The sequence below is a fragment of the Tripterygium wilfordii genome, chromosome 22 (assembly GCF_013401445.1).
Source record: "Tripterygium wilfordii isolate XIE 37 chromosome 22, ASM1340144v1, whole genome shotgun sequence".
Taxonomy (NCBI): Eukaryota; Viridiplantae; Streptophyta; class Magnoliopsida; order Celastrales; family Celastraceae; genus Tripterygium; species Tripterygium wilfordii.
The window spans coordinates 10,002,696-10,027,247 of NC_052253.1; the positions used below are offsets into that span (position 1 = coordinate 10,002,696).

The 24,552-nt window shown below is 36.8% G+C and overlaps 2 protein-coding genes and 1 non-coding gene across 3 annotated transcripts; 2 read left to right on the top strand and 1 right to left on the bottom strand.

Annotated features, from left to right (window-relative positions):
• The first annotated feature begins 4,285 nt into the window (after positions 1-4,285).
• On the top strand, positions 4,286-5,298 carry LOC119991522. Its single transcript, XM_038837867.1, has 3 exons — positions 4,286-4,612; positions 4,700-4,775; positions 4,871-5,298. Exons 1-3 carry the CDS (start codon positions 4,286-4,288, stop codon positions 5,296-5,298), a joined length of 831 nt encoding a protein of 276 aa, XP_038693795.1.
• A 13,280-nt stretch (positions 5,299-18,578) lies between these two features.
• LOC119991523 lies at positions 18,579-19,664 on the bottom strand. Its single transcript, XM_038837868.1, has 2 exons — positions 19,333-19,664; positions 18,579-19,152 (listed from the first exon to the last, which is right to left on the bottom strand). The coding sequence occupies exons 1-2, from the start codon at positions 19,662-19,664 to the stop codon at positions 18,579-18,581; spliced, it is 906 nt and encodes a 301-aa protein (XP_038693796.1).
• Positions 19,665-19,884: 220 nt separating this feature from the next.
• LOC119992345 lies at positions 19,885-19,990 on the top strand. The gene has a single exon (XR_005466349.1). It is a non-coding gene; the product is annotated as a small nucleolar RNA R71 (small nucleolar RNA).
• The last annotated feature ends 4,562 nt before the right edge of the window (positions 19,991-24,552 follow it).

Below are 24,552 nucleotides of genomic sequence, written 5' to 3' on the forward strand. Positions count from 1 at the left end.
AAACATATAGTATTGTGGAATTTAAGGCGTAGTTTTAGTGCATTACGCATTTATGAAAAAGATGTGAAAAGAAAAAGTAGTCATTGGTCCCTGGAATGATCACGATGTGTCGTTCAGTGTCGTGGTGAATCACACATCTTTTTTTTCTAGTTCTTGAGTGAATGAATGATGCATCTTCTTAGTAGTTGTTTAGTCAAAGGACAACAGCATTGCATTGTTCATTGCATAGGAAAAGTATGGTTAAAACCTTTTTTTTAAGAAAATAAGGCATGTTAGGAATTGCTTGACATAACACAAACATACGCAAGAGATAGTGATTTATGTAGATTAGTAAAGATGTCTATATTCACGGAATGTTACAAGTAACTATGAACAACTCTCACAAAGGAGATGCAAAATAATTTTTAGTCAATCACTGTAACTTCCAAGTTCCTTCCTTGTGCTGGCTGCTGATCAAAATTCAAGTTGACTGCTCTTCCAAGTCTTTTTTATTTCTTGGTGGTCCAATCAATGATGACTACATCATCAATATTTGTTATGGTGATTAGCTGCCGAGTGTCCTACTGATGGGAGATGTTGAAGCGTTTCACTTTCATTTTCCAAAAGGACAAATGTGCCCGCGATTTTGTTGGAGACATTTAGTTGTTAATCCAATCAATATGAGTGTGAGGCGAGCATGCGACGAGTGTGAGGCGAGCATGCGACGAGTGTGAGATGAATATTATCGTATTTGGTATGAAATGAAGAGTGAGCATGAGTGTTAAAATTTTAATTGTATAATTTTCATACTACCCAATTTTTTGTATATAAAAATAAGAATATATTAATTTAATGGTTGTGATTACTTCTTAATAAAGGGTATAATAGTGTTTTGAATATCGTAATTGTGCATATATACTTAAGTGAATGTTTATGCCTATTTTCTATGTGAATTTGATATATATACCTGCTTGAATATATACTGAAAATTCAGTTTTGAAAATGCACATAGATGGACTAAGTTAGGGCAACAATTCTCCAATTATCATATTTTAACCAACTTAGGTTCAAATGACTTGAAACTTGAACTACATAACCATGAGAGTCTTATATATGTTCTAGGATAAGATTCAAGTAAAATTAAGTCCATTACACTCAAATTTGGTCATATGCTTTAATTCCGCCAAAACTAGGTTTAACTAAATGCATATGTGTTCTTTTGTGAACGTGGTGAACCAAATGAACTCTGATTTACATGAAATTCTGTGTGAACCTTAGTTTCATCATTATGAACATATTTTACTATAAAGGTTCAAGAGAAAATGTCATTTACATAGAGTTTACAAAATGACATTTTATCGGTTTTCACTATTAGTGACCTATTTGCTTGGTTGAGTGACTAAACGATTCTCGATTATTATGAAATTTTATATGGGCATTCTAATATGTCTAAAATGATTTATCATGCAGTAATTTTAATTTTATAGATTGTTTTCGAATATGATTAACGTAAGTGTCTTTTATGAAGCTCTTTGAGCTTACATACAATTGGGGAGTTCTACCTCCTATTTTTTTATAGGTTAATCATCATGAGGATGTTGTATCACTCAATATTCAGTTTGGAAAGTAATTGGAAGTCTGATTTTCAGTTATGAGCTTGAGCTCTAGGAAATCTAGAAAATCTTAGAGTATGTTTGGTATACATGTTTTTCAATTGTTTTCTGTTTTCAATTTCTAGAAAATAGAAAACGTTATGGAAAACGCGTTTGGTTGATGGATTTAGAAAACATGGAAAATGAAAATAATTAGAAAATAGAAAACAATAAAAATACGTTTTCTAAATTGGAAAACACGGAGTCTTCCGTCTTCGTATCCTCTCCGTCTTTCGTATTTCAATTCCTCTTTGGGCATCGCTCTTGCAATCCTTCGTGCTCTTCCGTCTTGGTATCTTTCGTGCTCTTGCGATCCTCTGCTCCCTCGATCCCTATCTTCCGAGACCATTATGAGATGTTGGTCTCATAGACATCCTGATTCTGACCCAATTCACTGCTATAAACGAGCAACACGATCGAGGAATCCAATCTCAAGAAGAGATCTGGAGGTAGTGTCGCAATATTTGATACCAGGTAGGCTCAGCTCTTAAAAAACGGTCAGTTCGTCTTTCGTCTTCCGTCCTCCGTCTTCCTCAAATCAGATCTGCGACTTCGACTTTCGGAAGGAGGAGAGGCTCCTCGAGGTTGCAGGTAATCATCCCTTCAACTTCGATTTTCCATTTTTTCTATTATTGAATGAATCATATCACCAAAAGGAACCTGCCTTCCGTTTGAAATTCTTATTATATTTTAGTTTCAAATAAGAAGCTGAGCTAGGGTACCCAGATGAAATTTTTTTCTTAATCGTGAGCAATGGACATGGTTGAATTTCTATAGGATGTGTCTTCAGTACAGCCTTTACAATTTGTGAATTCAACTGAATAGGTGAAAGGAATTTGTTCTTTTGAGTGATCTTATTGTTTAGCCCATATATCTCATGGATTCTCTTTGTGTATGAAACCCTTGGCATGGCTTGCTTAAACTTTACTAGTTGAAGGTTGTCAGGGATCGCTCAGATCGCAGTTTCTTAGTACATATTACTTATTTCAATTTAATGTTGTTTCTGGTTGTTCATTTCTTAGAGGCCTATGATGCACTTGACCCGACTGGAAATATCACAATTAAATGGGATGTTTTTAGCAGGATAGATTAAGTAGTTACTGGGAGTCCAAAGTTTCTAAAGGGCATTTTTCTTTTGATGTTAGAATCTCATCAAATGCATTGTTGTTGTTTTAGGACTTGTCTTAGTTATAATCTGTATTTTCAGATCCAATGGTTGTTAATTAACATAAGTTGAAATGATTTCTCTCATCAAATGCATTACTGTTGTTTAAGGACTTGTTCATGTTGCTGAATTATGATAGTAAGACAGACTCAAATGTTGGCGTCTTGCTAATGCTGTTAATAGAATAGAAATGTGAAATCCAACTACGCCATGTTGATTTTTGAGGTTTAAAGTGCTTTTACTAATGCATGGTTGTTTCATTTTGTGGGACACACACAGACACTGTCTAATATCTCTTCTTAAAAAGTAATAACATGTATGTGTAATGGGGTAATTTTATCTTTGTCAATTCTGAAGTGTCAAACTTGTAATGGCTTACAAAATCAAAATCCATATATGATATATGCACTGGCACTGCACATTAATCCAACAAAAAAAGAAACTGGCTTTTTTTTCTTCATAGTAATTCTCAATGTCACACACATCTTGAGAAGAGAGAAAGAGAAATCTTTTTTTATATTTCTCTCCTCATCAATGGTTTGGCTTTGCTTGTGTGGTCTTTGAAGAGAGTTGTCTTTGTGTGGTGTTTGCAGCCTTTTCTATGCCTTTTATGCTAAAATTTTCTTCATTGTTATTTGATTAAGTCTGATTTTCTTTCATATTATTTCAAGTAATATCAGTCTTTCTAATTCTTCTGTTTTCTTGCAGAGCACACTTTATTCTCTTGTCGTCAAGATATCAGATTTGTACATCTTAGTGAAGCGAAAACTTGCTGAACTTGGACTTCTACAGAGGTCTAAAACTCTATCCAGAATTCTTGAAACTCAAGTAAGGCTTATGTAGCTTGATGAATTATTATATATGTACTTGTGCGTCTGTCAGTCTTGCACAACTGTTACTTTTATGAAGTTGACTTTTTAATTCTGTCCTGCTTGTTATATGCTTAACTAACTGCTTATGAAGAAAACCTCCAAAGGAAAAATCTTTATATATAGTGTTTAGTAGTATTTTTCAGCTTTGAAAGTTGTGGTCATTATCATTAAGAGTGTAAGGAAGAAACATTTGCTGTAATTCACCAATTTTTTTCCTATTTTGGAGTGACCAACCTTTACCCAGTATTGTGGATGTCAACTTGTTTATGCTGGAGAATTTGGAAAGGAATGGTTGTGGCAAGACTTTTATTTGAAGAGATATATATGTATAATTAGTTCTTTGATACTTTTTTCTGCTACCCACTACTGTTCTTGCGTATTGGGAATTTCTAGCATATGGTGAGATACTATTGCTATGAAAAGTAATATGGTGAGATACTATTGCTATGAAAATATAATCAAAGGCAATCAGCATGTATTGAGATCAAATAATTTCCATTGGTTTCTGTTTTTGAAGTAATATTTGTAGGGATGACAAGTATAGCAACTTTATAACTAGTTTGTTTGCCTATCTTTTGTATGATCATAGTTGAATTTACATTTATTCAATAGACAATATGGGAGACAAAAGTAGCATTAGTATGGAGAAAATTGAATGGCCAAGACAAAATGTAGCTACTTTTGTTGCGATTATTTATGAGAAAGTGAAACAAGGGAAGTTGCAGACCTCCACTTTTAAGCCCGATGTTTGGAATGACATAAATCAAGAGATGAGAATTGCTGTTGGGAAAGATTATGGGGTTAATAAGTTAAAGGGAAAGTACAATCGTTTACGGTTGAGGCATCGATTGTTTTCTGCATTGCTAGCTCACACAGGGGTTACATGGGACCCAGACATGAACCAAGTCAATGCTCCTGAAGAGGTGTGGGGTGAATTTTACAAAGTATGTAATATCAAGATTTTACTTTCTATTATTGCTTAAATTTTACAAGATATGTAAAATTAACAAAAATTATTTAAATTATTGCAGAAAAATATGAAAGAGTACAAGTCACTTAGGAAAGAAGGTTGCGAGCATTACCCCATACTTGGTGAGATATTTGGAGGCACTTCAGCAACGGGGGGTTGCACTATGCTTCAACTGAGAATCCTCCAACATCGGAGGAAGAACGACAATTAGAGGATGATTTTTTTAATACAGGAGTGCATGTTAACACAGAGAAAGTTGATGAGAATGAAGGTGATAGTAGTTTAAGCAAACGCAAGAATGATCAATCATCCAATTCCCGCCGACAGAAAGTATCCAACTCCTCTAGACTTGAAAAACTTGAAGCAGCCATTGACAAATGGTCAGCCACAGTTACAACTTCTTCTACAATCAAGAATGATGAATCAATAGCAAGAAAGGAATACTTTCTTGCTAAGGTGGAAAAATATAGGAGTTGTCAAACTACTCAGGAAAATGATGCATACTCCATGGAAGTGTGCTTGGACATAATCAACAACATGGATCATTTGGATGATGATACTTATAGCAAAGCAACATTGGCATTTGAAAATCCAATGAAGAGAATGACATTTGTGAAGATGGAGCAGAGTAGGAGGACGCCTTGGTTGGAACGTCTTTGATCTTTTAGTTTCTAATTGAGTTTTGAACTTTGTGTTTGAACAACTATTGTTTTTTATTTTTGTAATGATGTTTGAACTTTGTGATTGAACAATTTGTGGATTTTTCTTTTACCTAATGATGTTTGAACTTCTGTGCTTGAATATTTTTCTTTTACCTAATGATGTCGTTGTAACTTTATGTACAGATATGTCATCATCTTCTACTACTGATGATTATTCTGATCATGATGATCAAGAAGACCAATTACAGGATCTTCTTGCAATTGAGTTGTTTGTAGAATGTGAAAAACAATTTGTAGAACAAATGCCATGTAGAACATCGGCACTGAATGGGAAAATGTACACACTTGAAGTTCTTGATGGTCATCCAGCTGTATGCCATGAAATGTTTCGCATGGAGAAACATGTGTTTAGAAATCTATGCGATACTTTGAAAGATATGGGTTATTTGAGAGATGGAAAGAAAGTCAATGTGGAAGAGGGAGTTGCGATGTTCTTAAGAATAGTTGGGCATAATGATCGACACAGGGTTATAGCTGATCGTTTTCAGCATTCCATCTATACTGTCAGTAAATGGTTCAAGCGAGTGTTAAGAGCTGTTTGTAAGTTGGGTACGCACATTATCAAGTAAACACATAGTACTGGTGTTCATGAACACATTCTCCATAATCCCAAATATTACCCATATTTTAAGGTAATTTACTTATGTAATCTTATTATTATTATTATTTTTATATGTTTACATATACCTTATAAATATTGTCATGTAGGATTGTATTGGAGCTATTGATGGTACACACATTTCTGCATGGGTCCCAGCATCAAAACAAACGGCTTTTCGTGGGAGAAAAGTACTTGTTACTCAAAATGTTATGCTTGCTTGTGATTTTGATGTGATGTTTACTTTCGTGTATGCTGGATGGGAAGGAACAGCAAATGATTCAAGGGTATTCATTGATGTTTTGAGTAGGAGTTCAAACAACTTTCCTAAGCCACGTGGAGGTATATTTTTCCTGTTATTATATATTACAATTATCATTAACTACCATAGATTAATTATGATTTTATTTTTGCTAGATCAATTTTATTTAGTTGACTCGGGATACCCAAACACACTAGGATATCTTGCCCCATATAGAGGTCAAAGATATCATTTACGTGACTACCGCGGACAAGGACGACCACGTGGTAAGGAGGAATTATTCAATTACAGACACTCTTCATGCCGCAACATCATAGAACGTTGCATTGGAGTACTAAAGGCGAGATTTTCTATTCTGAAGTTAATGCCAAACTACCCTATCAGGACACAAAGAAAAATTCCAGCTGCATGTTGTGCACTTCACAATTTCATACGTCGAGAGCATGCTTTGGATAGGTTGTTTACTCAATACTCATCGGAGGTGATGCTAGTTGAGCAGGACGAAGCAGAGTCGAGCCATAGTACAGCAGTTATAGACTTTGATGTCACCCAAAATGCTCAAATGGGACTCGCTAGAGATCAAATCGCAACACAAATGTGGGCTCATTTTTCAAGCAATGCTTGTTAATTTGAATTTTAGTGTATTGTAATGTAGTAAGAGTGAAGCAAACCTCAAGTGGATTGGATTTGGTCTAAACCTTTCTCACCTCATCCTTTCAAATGAGGAAATAAATAAAAACGAACATTTATAAGCATGTGTTAATACTGCAATTATTCGTATATATTGATATTATAAGTTTTTGTACAAAAACTGATACAAAGAAACAAAAGTGGGGCTAATGCAAAGTAAGAATCAGCACATAATATGTTTAATTGAAAATAGAAAACAGTTTTTCAATATTTTCAAACCAAACATGCTTTCTATTCTTAGAAAATAAAAATAGAAAATGAAAAATAGAAAACAGAAAATGAAAATAGAAAATAGAAAATAGAAAATATTTTCTAAACCAAACAGCCTCTTAAGTTCACCGACTTTCCACTAATGACATTTTATAAGGTGATTGGAACAAACTTTAGGGCTGCATATTCTAGAGTATATGAAGCTGCAAATTCAGATTATATTATGGAGGATTCAGTCGTGCATGATGTTATGAAATGTGGTATCCGGTTATGTAACATTGGTGCAATGCGAGCTTGATTAATTTGGACCGACTATGTGGAGCTTAGTTTTGCCGGAAATTAATCAAGAAGTCTTCTAAAAGGTGTATTACACATAGGAGATTGTCTCTACAACATTTGATTTCAAGAGGAAAAGGGGAGAGGCAAAATACTATAGGAGAAGATGCCACATCACTTATTTCTACATATGGACCAATATGGGTACTATTGTTGACAAGCCTTGTACTTCATTCCACATATGGATAGTTCCTTGTTTCGCTTTCTACCTTCAAGACTTGAGCTTAATGAAGACTTATTTGGTGCAACCAAACAAGGCCCCTGCCTAGGGTTTTTACTTGAAGTCTTGGAGCCAAATTTTATGGTCAAGATCAAGTAGGTACAAGTGCATCAATGGCTGAGAATTAAAGAGAATGTTAATAGTCCAGATTTGAAGATTTAGTTTGATCCAATGGTTGTCATGCAAAGTTCTTACCTTTGCTCATCTCTCCAACGGTTATGTATTGGATGGTGGAGATTTGCTAGTTCAAAATCATTTAAGCGATGAGATTAGAAGATGAATGGATGGCTAAGATCAAGAGACAACTTCATCCAATGGTCAAGATTGTGTAGAGACAAAGAATGAAATTAGTGTTCTCTCTCATATTTCATTCTTGGAGAAGCCATTGAAAGATCTTTTGCTCTCAAGAATACAAGCCACATCAAGCTATTATTTCCACATTGCTTCTACCCGAAATCTCTACTAGGCTTCAACATCAATTTGCTTTTACAAAGAGTGGAGTGCTACCTACTATCTTCAAGCTTCTATCCAAGCCTTGCTTTCAAAGACTTCACCACTATCTTGCTTTTGTAAAGTGTGAAGGTCTTCATCTTTTAGGCTATTATTATGGAAGAAATCACAAAGCCCCTTGCTCTAAATTTTCTATTGTAACTGTGAGGCATTTGTGAGTGATTTGAGTGTTCCTCACCATATTAACTTAGAGCTAACCTTGGGTGAACCTATTGTATCCAAATTTGTAAAGTTCCCTTTGTTGGGCACAAACTTTGAAGATGTTGAGTTTGAGGGAGTTCTTGAAACCCTTGGAGTTCGAGGGATTTCTTTGAAACCCTTGGAGTTTGAGGGAGTGTTTTGAAACTTTTGTGTAAGAGTTTTGTGGAGCTCTTGGAAAATCACACCTTAGTAGAGGTTGAAAAACTTAGGTTGGTGAATCTAAGTAGTAGACGTAAGAGAAGGGTCTTCGAACTACTATAAATCGTTGTGTTGATTTTGCTTGCTTACTTGCCTTTACTTGTTTGTTGCTTATTTGCTGAAATTTCTGGAATCCCGATCTTCCTGTGCAATTTTCCATAGCTAGAATTTGAATTTTCATATGAAATTTTGATATAGTGTTTATTAGGGTTTTGTGACTTTGCATATAAAATTTCGTTGCATTTCTACATCATTTGTTAAGTGAAATTGGTGTTACAAAATCTATGCACAGTGTGTTTTTGTAAAATCTGTTTTTGTGATTCTTGATCAATTGATACTTTCTCATTCACTATATTGTATCACATATTGCATTTGATTGGAATGGATTAGGATAATCATTAGAAGTCCAATTTGTGTGCGCTACTTTTTATTTGTGACATTAATTTGTTTGAAATTGTAAAAAAGGGATTCCAATTGGAATTTGGGGATACAATTCACCTCCCTCTTGTGTTAAGCATGATCATTCAGATCTAACTTCGAAAATGATAAATTTTCGTGTATAGAACCAGCCCATTATCTTTAATTAGCTGCTAAATCCCTTTCGACCTAAACCTGGTATGGAAGAAGATGGAAGACACTAGAAGTAATACAAAGAAAAAAAAGAACTGAAGAAGAACAATTTCTCATTTCTTAATTGCTTGTAACAAACTATCTTACAAACTATTTATACAAATTACAGACTTAATGGAGATTACACATTAATACCACATAAGCATTTCTCGTTAAGATTGACAGAGACTTAATAGAATTCAAAAACACACTTAAATCCCTTAGTCAAAACAATAAGGGTCTTAACAACTCCCCTCTCCTTAACAACTTTCTTGATCCTCAAAGGATATCAAACATTTAACCAGAATTTCAACAGAGACGTAACCCCCTTGATCAATCATGCCTTGTTTAAAACTGGAAATTGGGGAACTTAGTTAGTTGTAAAGTCTTCATCGTCCTCCCAGGTAGCTTCTTCCACACTACGATCTTGCCATTGCACCAGCAATTGAGTGCCTGCCTGGTTTCCCTTCTTGTAAATACGTCTTCTAAGTACTGCAATTGAAACTTGCTGAATTAAATCAGAATCAGTTATTAAAGGTAAGCTAAGAGAAGGAGTGACATCAGGTCCAATGTGTTTCTTTAAACAGCTCACATGGAACACTCGATGTATTTTTGTCCCCTTTGGTAGCTTGATTCTATATGAGACACTACCAATCTTCTCCAATACTTGATATGGGCCATAATACTTTGGATGCAACTTGTTGAAAGCATGAGATACCAAAGAAGAGTATTGATATGGCAGCAACTTAAGATAAACCAAGTCACCTACTGCAAAGACCTCTCTCCAACAGAGCATGTACCAACATCCTATCCCTCTCCAACAGAGCATGTTCCAAGAAATCCAATTTAGCTGTTCCTGTTTCATTGATGGGAATATGTAGGAGAGGATAGCCATAGAGAAGTTGAAATGGAGAAGCTTTTGTTGCTATGTGGAAAGCTATGTTGTAAGTCCCCTCTGCCCATGGTAGCCACTGCACCCATTTCTTGGGTTGATTACCAGAAAACATATTAGGTAAGTCTCAAGACATTTTTATTGACCACCTCAGTCTGTCCATAAGACTGAGGATGATATCCTGAACTAAAACAGAGCTTGGATCCATTCAGTTTGAAAAACTCTCTCTAGAAAGCATTGATAAACACTAGGTCTCTGTCACTAACAATGGTTTAAGGCATTCCATGAAGCTTGAACACATGTTCCACAAATAAATGTGCTACAACGTCAGCTGTACATGGATGTGCCAATGCAATAAAGTGGCTATATTTGGATAGTCTATCTCCTCCACAACCATAATGACTGACTTCCCTCTACACATAGGTAATGAAACAATAAAATCCATGGCAATATCTTGTCATACGTGTTGAGGAATGGGCAATGGTTGAAGTAAACCTACTGGTGCCAGTGCTTCATATTTCTGCTGCTGACAAACTTTACACTCAGCTACCCATTGGATGCAATTGCTTGACCTAGACGACGAACGGACGAAGCCAGCAAGAGTCACTTGGTGTTGACCGGAAGTGCGCGTGGGTGGCTACGGACAAAGACTACTGCGGTGACTCTCTGTATTTTCAATCTAAATTTGCCCTGATGCCGTTCGATGTGTATATATATTTCGAATGATGTCATTGTTAGGAAGTGCGGCATCATATGATTTGAAGCTACGCTGTTCATAACAGCGTATCTTCAAATCATATGATTGATTTACAATGCCGCTATTCCTAATAGTGACATTAAGGAAAATTTATAAAAATAACATATGTCACGGTTGTCAATAGCAGCTTCACTAAAGACAAAATATGTTCACTGTTTTCAACAACGTCATGGTGCTATATTCCTAAAAAATAAAATCTGGGTGTTATATGCCCAATTAATTTGTACATGGCTGTTGTATACAAAAAAAAGCCATTGGTTCGTATAATTTTTTGTTTTCATGGATGTTATAGTTGATTTTGTGTTTTTCCAGTGGGAGTGATATCCATCGAGGGTTACTTCTGATTGTGGTAGAGATTTTGCAAGTGTTTATACTCGTTCAGTGTCTTCTACGTTGGACAGGAGATATACAAAATTCGACTGTTGGGAACATGAGTATTGGGGTTGTAGATGATGAAAATGCAGGTGTGCCAGGACTTGCTATCAGTTCAAAGGTTTTGATAATGTGTTGCACCAAGTTTGACCTCTTCACCAAATGGACTGTGTGCAATTATAGAACACAAAGCTACTGGCTCGAGGTTTGCCTTTCGAAAAAAGGACTTAAAATTCGTGTAGTGTTGGTCTTGAAAAAAGTAAGAGAAAAAAGCAAAAGACAAAAGACTATTACCGGAATGAAAAGACTTCTAATGGAGGGAATGAAAAGCAATACATTCTTGAGATGTATCAGGAATTCCATTGAAAAGGGGTACATCTTGAAATGTAACAAGGCGTGCTTTACAAGCTAAATTAAAGAAATAGGCGCGGAAGCTCTTTGAAAAAGAAAAGGAAAAAATCTAAAACTAGATGGCTTGAGCCATGCTAATTGAAAAGATAAGTAATCAGAGTCATTGTCTAAGTAAGCAATAAAGATTTGAAGACGCAGGGTCTGTGGTTGATGCGGGGTGGTTGTAGACTTTTCTTCTTTCTTCTTTTATACTATTCATGATAATCATGGTGATGTCTCTTCTCCTGTTTCCCAAGAACTTCCCTCACATATTTTGTTGTGGGAATCATGAGAAACCACCTCCTTGTTAGTTGCTGGATTGACTAGTTAAGTGGGCTACATTCTCTTGGAAATGGGGACGATGACAACATCTCTCTAGTCGTGCTCCTTCTTCAAGGTAGATGTAGATATTCTAGGAAACCGTGGCATCTTCCAACTTTCTGATTGGCAGGCTTCGTGCTTGAGATCATGGACACATAGCTAGAAATCTCCATTCTATTGATGCTTCTGCATGAAAGATCGTGGAAAAATGCCCTATTCCTTTAGGTGCAAGACGAACATGGCTCTGGCTTCAATACATCGTGTTTCAGCTGGGAACATGTTTGAGAAAAATCGGAGACGTAGGGCTAACAGACTCCAATTTCTCCTGGATTCTCTTTGAGATGATCTTGTTGAAATCTCAAGACATTGTCATTGTTCAACGACAGAGATGGTCCAAGTGATATTCCATCCTCGTCAAGCACAAAGAACCTCGAAATCCGTGACAAACTGTAAACTCTTTCAGAATTGCGCAGATCACAACTAATCACATTGTGGCTAGCAAGTAGCCGGAGAATCCTGTCCAGCATTGATTTCACTTCATGGTTCTTTACAGGCAACCTCGGACCAGCTTTTGCTATGATGTCAAGGACACCAAGATCAACCGCGGCTTGCATTGTCATTGGAAGCACCAACGACATTGGCAGCTGCATGGCCTCCGCAAACGTATCTTCATGTTTGCTATTCTCTCCTTCGTACCTCATCGATTGTTCACCGATACTTCGTTTCTGCTGCCAATTCACATCCTCAAGTTGTTAAGATTGGAATATTGTGTGCTAAAACACTTGTCTTAAGGTACCAATTTATAGTGGTTGATGGGTGGCCAACAAGCCAAATAATACCGTATTGTGGAATTTGGAGGCACAAATTTATGAAAAGGCTGTAAAGAAAAGGAGTTATTGACTCAGTGGCAGTGGTATATATTTCCAAATGGGGTAAAATAGTCTCAAAATGCTATGTACAATTGTCCACCAAAATTTGTACAAAGTGCATAAGTGCTACTTGTAATGGTCCACCAAATGGACCCTATGTTCAGGGTCAGGGTGGGCTCAAGTCCACTTGAACTTTCAAATTTTTTTCTATTACATATAGTGAAGGTCCAAAACTCTAAAATTAATGTTAAAGTTCTCCCTGAAATTTGTAAAAAAAAACTTAACTTTTTTTTTTGAGAAACCAAGAAAACCGGGAGTGCCATTCATAAGAAACTGTAAGTTGCCGAAACTTACACATGTGTGTGAACCCTCCATATAGTGCGAAGATTAGATCTTTGAAGAAACAACAGAAAATCAAAAGCATTTAAAACCTGTATAAACTCAACAATAAACTCTGAAACTAGACCGTCATCTCTCTGTCAATAATTGGCAACAAATAATCTGGGACATCTTCAATCCATATACACGGTTCCTCCATCTTCAAAACTTCCTTGACCAAACAATGAGTCCCGACATTTCCACCATGGCGTACGTGAAAAGCATACCAAGAAGTGAAAGAAAGTAATCTCCGTTTGATTTCCTTTATAACACCACACACACTGATAACTATATAATATGTATAGTAAATATATGAGTTATAATTATTAATTGATACACACTCATACAAGATGATAAATATTGATTAACACATATTCATACATAATGATAGATGATTTCAATGTAAAAAATCTTATAGTAGAACTTTAATTATTATCTTTTGTTATATTGAACATTTTATATTTTAATTTGTCATGACTCTATAGATATTTCTTTATTCTTATTTACTTTTCAATAAATAGTCCTAAAAAAATTTCGAAGGCGCTACCCCGAATTCTCCATCAATCCTTGCTCACCCTCTTATAAATTTCGGTCTCCGCCCACTAACCAACCCCCTCAATCCATTTTCTAGATCCCACGTTGCATGCAACAAGTCCTAATTGGTCCTTGCAATAATCATATATACGGTAGGCAGAGCCGGCAGAAAATCATGTTTTAATTGATTGGGAGATGTGGTAGTATCACTGCTTCGTGGTGTTTTGTGTCACAGTGAATCAGGCATCTTCTATCTAGTTCATTAGTCAAAGGACGACAATACGTTTAGTTGATTGCTTTAAGTCATAAAACATCCCTTAAATTCTCATCACCTAACTTATCTATAGGAAAAGTATGCTAAAAACATCTCATAACCTAACTTACCTATAGGAAAAGTATGCTAAAAACATCCCTTAAATTCTTATCTCCTAACTTACCTGTAGGAAAAGTATGCTTAAAACATTTAATTTGTTATGTTCATTAGCTGCCGAATGTTCTTTTGAATTCGAGAGAAAGACAAATCTTCGTGTGTAGACCCAACCCAGTACCATTCGTTTATGCACCCATCTCTCCCATTATCTTTGTTAGCCCATTACATTTGTAGTGATCAGAAAATGACACAAACCCAGCCAAACCTTCCTTTTGGGCTGTTCGGCCAACAGCTACTCCCTGATCCAGCTACTCTAACCCTAAAAACAAAGATGGTTAGTGAGCCTGTGATCGTCTCCGACGCTCAAATAAGTATTTAAGATTATCATCAGCTCAATAATACCAAAATGGAGCTTAACCCTTACATTGATTGTCCTTTATCCTTTTATAGTGAGTGAATTTAATGTTAGTCCGTTTAGTTCGGATGATCACTTGGGATTACCAAATCAGTTACCTGATTTAGTGCACATTATACCCGTAAATCATGGGTTTTATTAATTGGCATATGTCAACTTCTTGGTTCGCCCCCCAATGATCTCTCCGGCCTTGACCTAACAAGTCATTGCATATGTAATCCTCTGTTCGGCCTATTGGGTTGGTCAGAGACTCATCTCCGTGCAATGACGTGGCCTTTGGATCGATCGTGACTCCCAATTGCGCCGCTTGGGGCCTTGTGCCTTGTGCCTGTATTGGGAATTCCACCTACTACCCTTGGGTAACCCTAGAGTATTAATGAGGGTGAGTTTCAGCTCCTAATCGGCCCACTATAATAGGCCCAATCCAGGAGCCAATAGGTTAGTACAGCGCGTCTCCCCATTTGGCCCAGACGACTTATTTTGAATTTTATATAAAGAATCTCAAAATCCGTGACAAATTGTAAACTCGTTCGCAATTGCGCAGATCACAACTAATCACATTGTGGCTAGCGAGTCGTCGGAGAATCCTGTCCAACATTGATTCCGCTTCCTAGTTCTTCGCAGGTAACCGTTCAATTATGTCTGAAGCATATAGTTGTTTCGGAATAGCTTCTGCTATGATGTCAAGGACATCAAGATCAACCGCGGCTTGCATTGTCATTGGAAGCACCAATGACATCACCAACCAATTGGCCTCCGCAAATGTATCTTCATGATTGCTATTCTCTCCTATGGACCCACTGATTGTTCATTGATCAATACTTCGTTTCAATTAAAATTGGAATATTGAGGCACAATTTTAGTGCATTACCCATTTATGAAAAAGACGTGAAAAAAAAAAGGTAATCCTTGATCCTTGGAATGATGGCGGTGTCTCGTGTCTTGTCGCGGTGAATCACGCATCTTCTTGGTAGTTTATAAGTCAAAGGACAACAGTATTGTTCATTGCATAGGAAAAATACAGTTTAAACATTTTTTTTAAAAGAAAATAAGGCATGTTAGGAATTGCTTGACATAACACAAACATAAATTCATCTTGACTGCTCTTCCAAGTCTTTTTTTTTTGTTTCTTGGTAAAATCAATGATGACTACATGATCAATATTTGTTATGGTGATTAGTTGCCGAGTGTCCTTTTGATGGGAGATGTTGAAGCGTTTCACTTTCATTTTCGAAAACGACTAATGTGCCCGCGATCTGAATTAAAGGACAAATTTTCGTGGACAGACCTAGCCCATTATCTTTCATTAGTCCATTTCATTGAAAAGAAAAGCTCGATCCATTCTATTATCATTCATTAGCACATTAGATTAGAAAGAAAAGCTCAGCCCGTTACCATTTCCATAAGGAACCGGGAGTAGATCTAGTGTTTTTAACACTGGTAGCACTTATCATACTTAACCAAACATCCCTAAGTGCCCATAAGCCTATGTGACATGACACATAGGATTCTGACATGGCAATTTCAAACTAACCAAAAATCAAGAAAATATTGGGTAGGCTTCCTTCACTTCTCTGACAATTCTCTCACTTTTCTCCCTTCACTCCTTCTCTTCCTTCTCTCTCCAACCACTCTCCATTTGCGACATCTCTCTCTTTATCTTCTGCAAATGATAGCTTAGATCTGGTGATGAGGAAGATGACGAAACTATTGTTAGATGATGACGAGGAAACCGTGGAGAAGTACTAGTGGAGGTTGGTGGTGATCTTGAAGATTTATAAAGGTGAGACTTTTAAAGAAAGTGAAGAGTATACTTCCTATCAAATTTCAAAAAAAAATTGATTTTGTTTAGGATATCACCAAGAAGAGTGGAAACTTTGATTTTGTAGAGGGAGAAACATGTAACACACCACTTTTTCTAATTTTATTAATTAGTTGCATATTTTGTTTTCTCCTGATTTGATTTTGAGAATTTGGGAATTGGTTTGTAGGTTGGAGGCCAGATACTATGTAATTATCAACCTAAAAAATATAATCAAGGTCATATACTGTTTAATTATCAATCGAAACAATGTAATTATGACTTGTATAAAATGAGATAGTCATATCTTCATAGCTTGGTTTGTTTGGATTGGTGGGACGCTGTTGTTATTTCCTATTTGGATGCCCTTGGCAATATATATGTAATTACATTATTTGCAAGTCTAATTACGCTAGAAAAATTAATAATTACGCATTATAATGTCTTAATTATATCTCATATACATTCTGGATGATTACAAAACAACAATAGATAATTACATAATTTTAATTCGAAATTACACATTGATAATTTTTAATTACATTATTGTGGTAATACTTACACATTAATTTAGGCGTTGTCATGACTCTCATGGAGGAGGGAGAAAAAAAAATTGAGTTGAAGAAAAGCAGGAAAGAGAAAAAAGAAAATCTGAGTTGAAGATATGTATAAGACAGAAAAACTAAATCTGAGATGAAGATAAGCAGGAGAGAGAGGAAAATAAGGAAGTTTAGCAATTTCAAAATGTGGGTCTAGGTAAGTCTACATTTCTTACGTGGACTTATTGCAAACTCTTAATTGCCCATATATCTATGTGGCAAGTGTAAGGATACTTATGAACAAATAGTGTATGGACGTTTAGTGTTTTCCTTTAAACATTGGACCCAATCGATGAACATCACTTATCTGATGGCTACTAAAGTAATTATTTTCAGTCTATTTCTCAACAAATATTACAATTAAAGAAAAATCTAATCTTTACCTTCTCTTCCATTCCTTTATCGTCTCATTTCTCACATTTATCTTTCCATTCCATCCTAACCAACCAAACAGATAGATGGTGACGATAGCACTTTGGCCCAATGGTCCATGGTGTGGAGAGTCTAAACCACAAAAACTTGGGTGCCCTTGTGCCTAAATTAGTAGTCCAACACTCCCTATTTAAATACCAAACATGTTGTTAACTTTTCAATGTGAGACATTTGCAAAACATACGTCTGTAATGGGTATTTTGCGCCATCCACACAGTGATTTTTTTCAACAATCCTCCACATGAATGGATCAACAAAATTTTTTATTTTGATTCGAAAGTTTAAGTGTGGCTGGAAAAAAACACTACATTAAGATAGGTAGCTTTCTCTTTGAACCAGAATAACCGTCAAGAAAGCAATAACAAGAATGCCCTGCTAGCCTCTCCAATCTAATCAATGAAAGGCAAAGAGAAATGATCTTTTCAGGTGGCATTGTTGAGCTTCCTATAGTTAATACAAATCCTCCAACTGGTAGTGGTACGAGTAGGAATCAATTTATTATTCTCATTTTTCACAACTGTAATCCCTCCCTTCTTTGGTACTACCCGAATTGGATCACCCAACTATTGTCAAAAATGGGATAGATAATCTTTGCATCAAGCAATTTCAGAATCTCTACCTTCACTACCTCTTTCATATTAGGATTGAGTTGGCATTGATGCTCCATAAAGACTTGTAATTTTCCTCTATTAAAATGCGATGCATACAAATGAGGGGCTATTCTTCTTATATCCGCTATGTCCATCCCATGGCCATCTTATGTTATTGCAATTCCCTTAGAAGTTTTTCTTCCTCTTCTTTACTCAATTCAGTTGAAATAATCACCGATAAAATGTCGAGAGCTCCCAAATAGGCATATCGAAGATGGGAAGGTAGAGGTTTCAAAGTCAAATTCGGAGCTTCTACTAAGCTTGGTTGGAGTTTGGAAGGCATAACACCAAGAGCTTCAAACTTTTGGAACCGCTTTTGCTTAGAGTTTTTCATAGACTCAAGATAATCCATAGCCTCCATAACTTCTTAATCATCACAACTCAATGCATCATTAAGTGTAGAGACATTGTGGTAAGGCTAATTTCCTCCAACCCTATGTGCTTGGCTATAGACAAGGGCATTTAAGTTGATGCTTGTGCCTAAGTCATACAAAGCTCTCTCAATCAATGTGGTCCCAATAGTGCATGGAATAGTGAAGCTACTCGGATCGTTTTGCTTGATAGGGAGCTTTTGTTGAACAATAGAGCTATATTCTTCGATGAGTTACACACATTCATAATCCTTCACCTTGCGCTTCTTAGATAAGATCTCCTTCATAAACATAGCATAGCTCGGCATATGCTCAAGTGCCTCCTCAAAGGGAAAATTAATTTGCAGCTCTTTAAACACCTCAAGGAACTTAGAGAATTGAGTGTCCTTCTTGTTGTTCTTCAACCTCTGCGGGAATGGAATAAGAGGTACATATGCTTTTACTAGAGGAGCTGATTTTGAACTATCAAGCCAGTCAAACTCAACTGTATATCGAGTCTGTGGTGTTATACTAGTTTCTGCAACTTTCTCTATACAAGCCCGATTGACCAGGGTAGGTTTCGATCTATCAAACTTCTCCCCTGTCTCCAATTTTTCAACTTTTGATGAAGCCCGATCGATTGGGGTAAGGGTCCGATTGAACTTGACTCTGTCCACTCTCAACTTCTGTTTTTTGCAATTATGCATCTTTTTAGCGTCTAAATCGACTACAATCTTCACATCATTACCATTTCTAAGTGTAATAATGAGGCATTGCTCCTTCCCCTTCGGATTAACTTCTGTTTGACTTGGCAAACCAGCATGTTGTCTTTCGACAAAGCATTGGCCAAATGCCCAACTTGAACCTTAAGATTCCAAATGGAAGCCTTTTGGTTTTGAAGTAATTTGAAGTAAGGATGCTTGACCTTATAGAGCGGTGTTGGTCTTGCTCATGAATTGGTTGGTGTTGTTGGAGAGTGTAGTCAAGCTTCCAATTAATTGAACAAACATATCATCAATATCCCGCTTCTTCTCTTGGGTTTCAAATTTTTTTGGTTGATTCTGAATGTTTTGTGTGTTGCTCCAAGAGAGGTTGGAATGATTCTTGTAGCTCGGATTGTAACAGTTTGAATATGGATCATTCCTTGACCTATTGAAGTTGTCCGCCCCAACAGCATTTGCATGTTTAGCTTGGGCTAAGGAAGATGCAATTAGACATTCTCCATTAGGGAGATTCCCACTACAATAGTCACAACAAATGATGGAGACCCCTTGAACCACATTCACATCTTGAACTGAATTCACCGTCAAAGAATCAAGTTTCTTTGCCATGGCAGCCATAGAAGTAGTAAAAGAAACTATCATATCAACTTCTTGTTGGTTCCCTGACTTTTGTGGAAGCCTCCTTGTTGGCCATGTGCAATTAGTCACAACTATCTTGTCAAGTAGTGCTCGAGCTTCTTCTTATGTCTTGGTCATAATCAAACCTCCAGCTGCAGCATCTTGCATTTGTCTAGTAGACATTTTCAAGCCATAGTAAAAGGCTTGGTATACCATCCAATACACAGAATGGGGATAACTCCTCAAGATATCCTTAAACCTCTCCCACACTTCATGAAAAGACTCAAGATCATACTGACAGAAACCATGATCTCATTCATGAAAAGACATGGTAGATATCAATCACTAATTCTTGCAAGCCAAGAGGAAGAGGTAGCTTTTCTTGTTTTAAGGTCTCATTTCCTTGACTGGAAACAAATGCAGAAGATGTTGGTCTTTAGGTATGCACAATTTAGGGGGCATTTGGTTGGTATTTAAAGGGGGAATGAGGGTGGGATTAACATATTCATTTGTTTAATTGATTTTTGGGGAGTGGAATTTCAAACTTATTCCACCCTCTATTCTCCCATTTCCCTTGTGGAGAATACACAAACTCACCAAAATGGTGAGAATAGCTATTCTTCACAAGGGAGAATGAGTTTTAATATATAAAAGACACTTTTGCCCTTGTTATAAAAATTGATTTATTTTTAAAAAGAAATAAGGGTAATATGAAAATTGTACTATTAAAGTTCTCACACTCATGCTCACTCTTTATTTTATCCCAAACATGACCATATTTTCACCCCATACTCACACAATTATGAACCAAATGCCCCGTTCATGTTTCTGGCAGAGAGAATTAGCATGTGAAACAGTTCACAAGTCAAGTCCTTGGTTCTCTTGAAAATTGGAAGGAACCCAAAGAAGAAGTTACTTTCATTAGACAAAAAAAATGCCATAAAATTCTTGTTGATGCGACACATGCTGATGACCTAGGATCAGCGTGGAGGGTGGATTATAGCTTGGCATGGGAGAGCATGAAGCTGTTTCGTGATTTTAAAAATTCAATTTTTGTTGCATCTAAAAATATACAAATACCACGTCATACAATGATGCCGTTTAGTTGACTGAATGAAAACCGATTGAACGGTCAGGTTAGGAAAATAATTGGACAAGCTGGTAACTTGAGCGATGTAGATCGACCAAGTAGTTAACGTCTGAATTGCAGTACATGGCAGTTACCTAAACACCCCGAGAAAAGTGGCCAACATGGGAGTTATGGCCCAAAAGAAGTGGAAGAATTCAAGACGTGGAGAGCACATGACAATCAAGGAATGACCAGTTATTCAGCATTATTGAGCGATCACTACAAGAAAACACGGATTTAGTGACAAAAAATAGTGACGAAAATTATTCCGTCGCTAAATTAGTAATTAGCAACATAAAATCGTCGACTTGCTGTCGCTAAAGTCAAAAAAAGCAATGGCATTTTAGTGACGGAATTAATGACGGAAAATTCCGCCGCTAATATATTCCGTCGCCAAATCCCTCACAAATTCGGACCGCGTTAGTTGGCAACGGATATTAGTGACGGATATTTTCTTTCTTCGCTAAATATGGTGACGGAAATTTTATTCCTTCACTAAATTGAAAACATTGTAAAATTAGGGGCGGAAAATATGTTTCGTCGCTAATATTTGCGACGAAATTGGATTTCTGTCGCAATTTTAGCGACGAAACTTATATTTCGTCGCTAAATTTAGCGACAGACTATTCTGTCCGTCGCAAATATTTCGTACACTGACAATTGAATTACAATATCATTCAATTTTACGAAGTTAACGACGGAATACAATTTTCGTCGCTAATTTTAACGACGGAATACAATTGCATTAGCGACGGAATATAATTTCTGTTGCTAAATTTTCGTACACTGACTTCGGTCAAAAAGTTTTTTTGGCATATTTGGTTGAATTAGTGACGGATTGTACTTTCCGTCACTTAGGTTAGCGATGGAAACTAGATTCCATCGCTAAATCAGCTTTATCTAAAGAAATCAATTTGCTTTATACTGACATCTAGGACATAAAATTTTGCTTTATACTGAGTAAGGACATAAAAATTGATTCTTCAGAATTGATTATTCTGACAACATTCAGAAGATATTTTTTCTTGCACAATTAGCAACGGAATTGAAATTCCGTCACTAATTTTTTTATACAGAAAACTTTCTTTAGGTCTTCATTGTCAGTTGCACCATTCTTTCATGTTTGCATTCTCTTAACTCCATTCTCTCTCATTTTTTAATCTCTCCATCCCATTCTTCTTCTTTGCTACCCCTAAATTTCGTCTCTAATTTTTTATACAAAAAATCTTTCTTTATGTCTTCATTGCCAGTTGCACCCTTCTCTCATGTTTGCATTCTCTTAGCTCCATTCTCTCTCATTTTTTAATCTCTCCATCCCATTCATCTTCCTTGCTACCCCTCTTTCTCATTCTTCCTTTCACATTTTGTTTTTTATTTATTATGGAAGTGTCTGAGTATCGTACGTGGATGTACAACAGAGTTGGACCCAATCGGGTGGGAATTACTGATGAGTTCTTGAGTGGGGTGGAGGAGTTCATTGATTATGCTTGTAAAAAAATTCAGAATTTGAAAATACAGGAAAGATAAGGTGTCCATGTATGAAGTGCAAATGCATACGATTTCGAAGTTTGGATGATATAAGGATGCACTTATACAAAAAAGGTTTTCAGCCTGGATATTATTATTGGACTTCTCATGGTGAAGAAATGTCGAACATTCCCCATGTGGCGGCTGTTGATGTGCCAGAAGATGCTGTAAATTATTACTGGCAAGATGGTGATCAAGCTAATTTCAATCCATACGAGCAGATGGTAATGGACGCTGTTGGACCATCGGTTAGGGATGAGTTATTACAAGGAGATAATTACAACCAACAGTTTGTGCCGGAACCTCCTAATCCCGATACTCAAGGTTTCTTTGACATGTTGTCTGCTGCCTAAGCTCTATTGTGGGATGGATGCAAGTCGCACTCAGAGTTGTCTGCTGCGATGAGGCTTTTCAGCATTAAAGCTGATTACAATATGCCGCAAGGTTGTTTCGATGATGTCGTTCACCTTATGAAAGAGACGATGCCTACAGATAATAGGATGCCTGCAAATTTCTATCAATCTAAGAAGTTGGTGTCTAAGCTCGGACTTGGGTATCAACGAATCAATTGTTGTACAAATGGTTGTATGATATTCTATAAAGACGACGCAAATGAGAAGCGATGCAAATTTTGCTAGGCATACCGTTACAAACCTCGGAGAACTGGACGTGGAAATTTCAAGGAGATTCCGATTAAACATATGTGGTACCTGCCACTAATTCCCAGGCTTCAGCCATTTTTTAGTTCAACAGTGATAGCAAAAGAGATGAGGTGGCATTATGAGCATCAAAGTGAGGCCGACATGTTGTGTCATCCTTCTGATGGAGAAGCATGGAAGCACTTTGATGAAACACATCAAGATTTTGCTTCAGAACCGCGGAACATAAGATTAGGTTTATGTGCAGATGGTTTCACTCCTTTCGGACAATCTGGAAATAACTACTCATGTTGGCCAGTCATTTTGACTCCTTATAATTTACCTCCTGGGATGTGCATGAAAAGGGAGTTTATGTTCCTGATAGTGATCATTCCAGGTCCCCAAAATCCGAAGAGCAGAATCGATGTTTATCTCCAACCGTTGATAGACGAGCTGAAACTGTTGTGGTGCGAGGGTGTAATAACCTACGATGTGGCCATGAAAGAAAACTTTATCATGAGAGCTGCATTGATGTGGACTGTCAATGACTTTTCGGCCTATGGTATGCTGTCTGGATGGATGACACAAGGGAAGTTAGCATGCCCTTGCTGCATGGAGCGTTCAAATGCGTTTACCTTGAAAAATGGAAGGAAAAATTCTTGGTTTGATTGTCACAGACAGTTTTTACCTATGAAGCATCCGTTTAGACGAAACAAGGATGCATTTTTCAAGAATCGAGTGGAGAAATCAAAACCTCCTCCACGTTTGTCTGGTGAATAAGTGCTTGCACGAGTTTGGAACTTTCCAAAGATTACTGAAACTGGGCCATTATCATTACCGGGATATGGCCAAGAACATAATTGGACAAAGAAGAGCATCTTCTAGGATGCTACGACATAATCTTGATGTCATGCATATTGAGAAGAATGTGTTTGATAACGTTTTCAACACTTGTATGGACGTTAAGGGGAAATCCAAGGATAATGCTAAGTCCCGGATGGATCTTTTGAATTTTTGTAAACGCAGAGCTTTAGAGTTGGTGGAGCATGGCAACGGTAAATCATTCAAACCGAAAGCACAATTTTGTCTTAACATGGACCAGAGAAGAGCTGTTTGTGCTTGGGTCTCGAGTTTGAAGTTGCCTGACGGTTATGCATCCAACCTTGGTCGATGCGTAGACATGAGGGAGGGAAAGTTATTTGGGATGAAAAGTCACGATTGCCATGTGTTCATGCAGCGCCTACTTCTAGTTGCATTTCAGGCATTGCCCGAGCCCATTTGGACTGTCCTTACTGAGCTGAGTCACTTTTTTAGAGATATATGTTCGACCACGCTGCGGGAGAATCAATTTCACATCATGGAGGACAACATTCCTGCGATCCTTTGCAAATTGGAACGTATATTTCCCCCATCTTTCTTTGACTCTATGGAACATGTCCTTGTACATCTACCGTTCGAATCAAGGATGGGTGGGCAAGTACAATATAGATGGATGTATCCTTTTGAAAGATATTATTTACTTCATATTGCTATTACTATATCAATTATTTAATGACACGTTCAATTAAATTTTACAATAGGTACCTTCATTTCT

Excerpts from the sequence above, each read along its gene's own strand:
- LOC119991522 (XM_038837867.1), top strand. The coding sequence starts at position 4,286 with ATGGGAGACAAAAGTAGCATTAGTATGGAGAAAATTGAATGGCCAAGA. Across the intron at positions 4,613-4,699 it reads TGTGGGGTGAATTTTACAAA|AAAAATATGAAAGAGTACAA; the intron begins GTATGTAATATC and ends AAATTATTGCAG. Across the intron at positions 4,776-4,870 it reads ACTTGGTGAGATATTTGGAG|GAGTGCATGTTAACACAGAG; the intron begins GCACTTCAGCAA and ends TTTTTAATACAG.
- LOC119991523 (XM_038837868.1), bottom strand. The coding sequence starts at position 19,664 with ATGGCTGCCATGGCAAAGAAACTTGATTCTTTGACGGTGAATTCAGTT. Across the intron at positions 19,153-19,332 it reads AAGCGGGATATTGATGATAT|ACAACATGCTGGTTTGCCAA; the intron begins GTTTGTTCAATT and ends CTTTGTCGAAAG.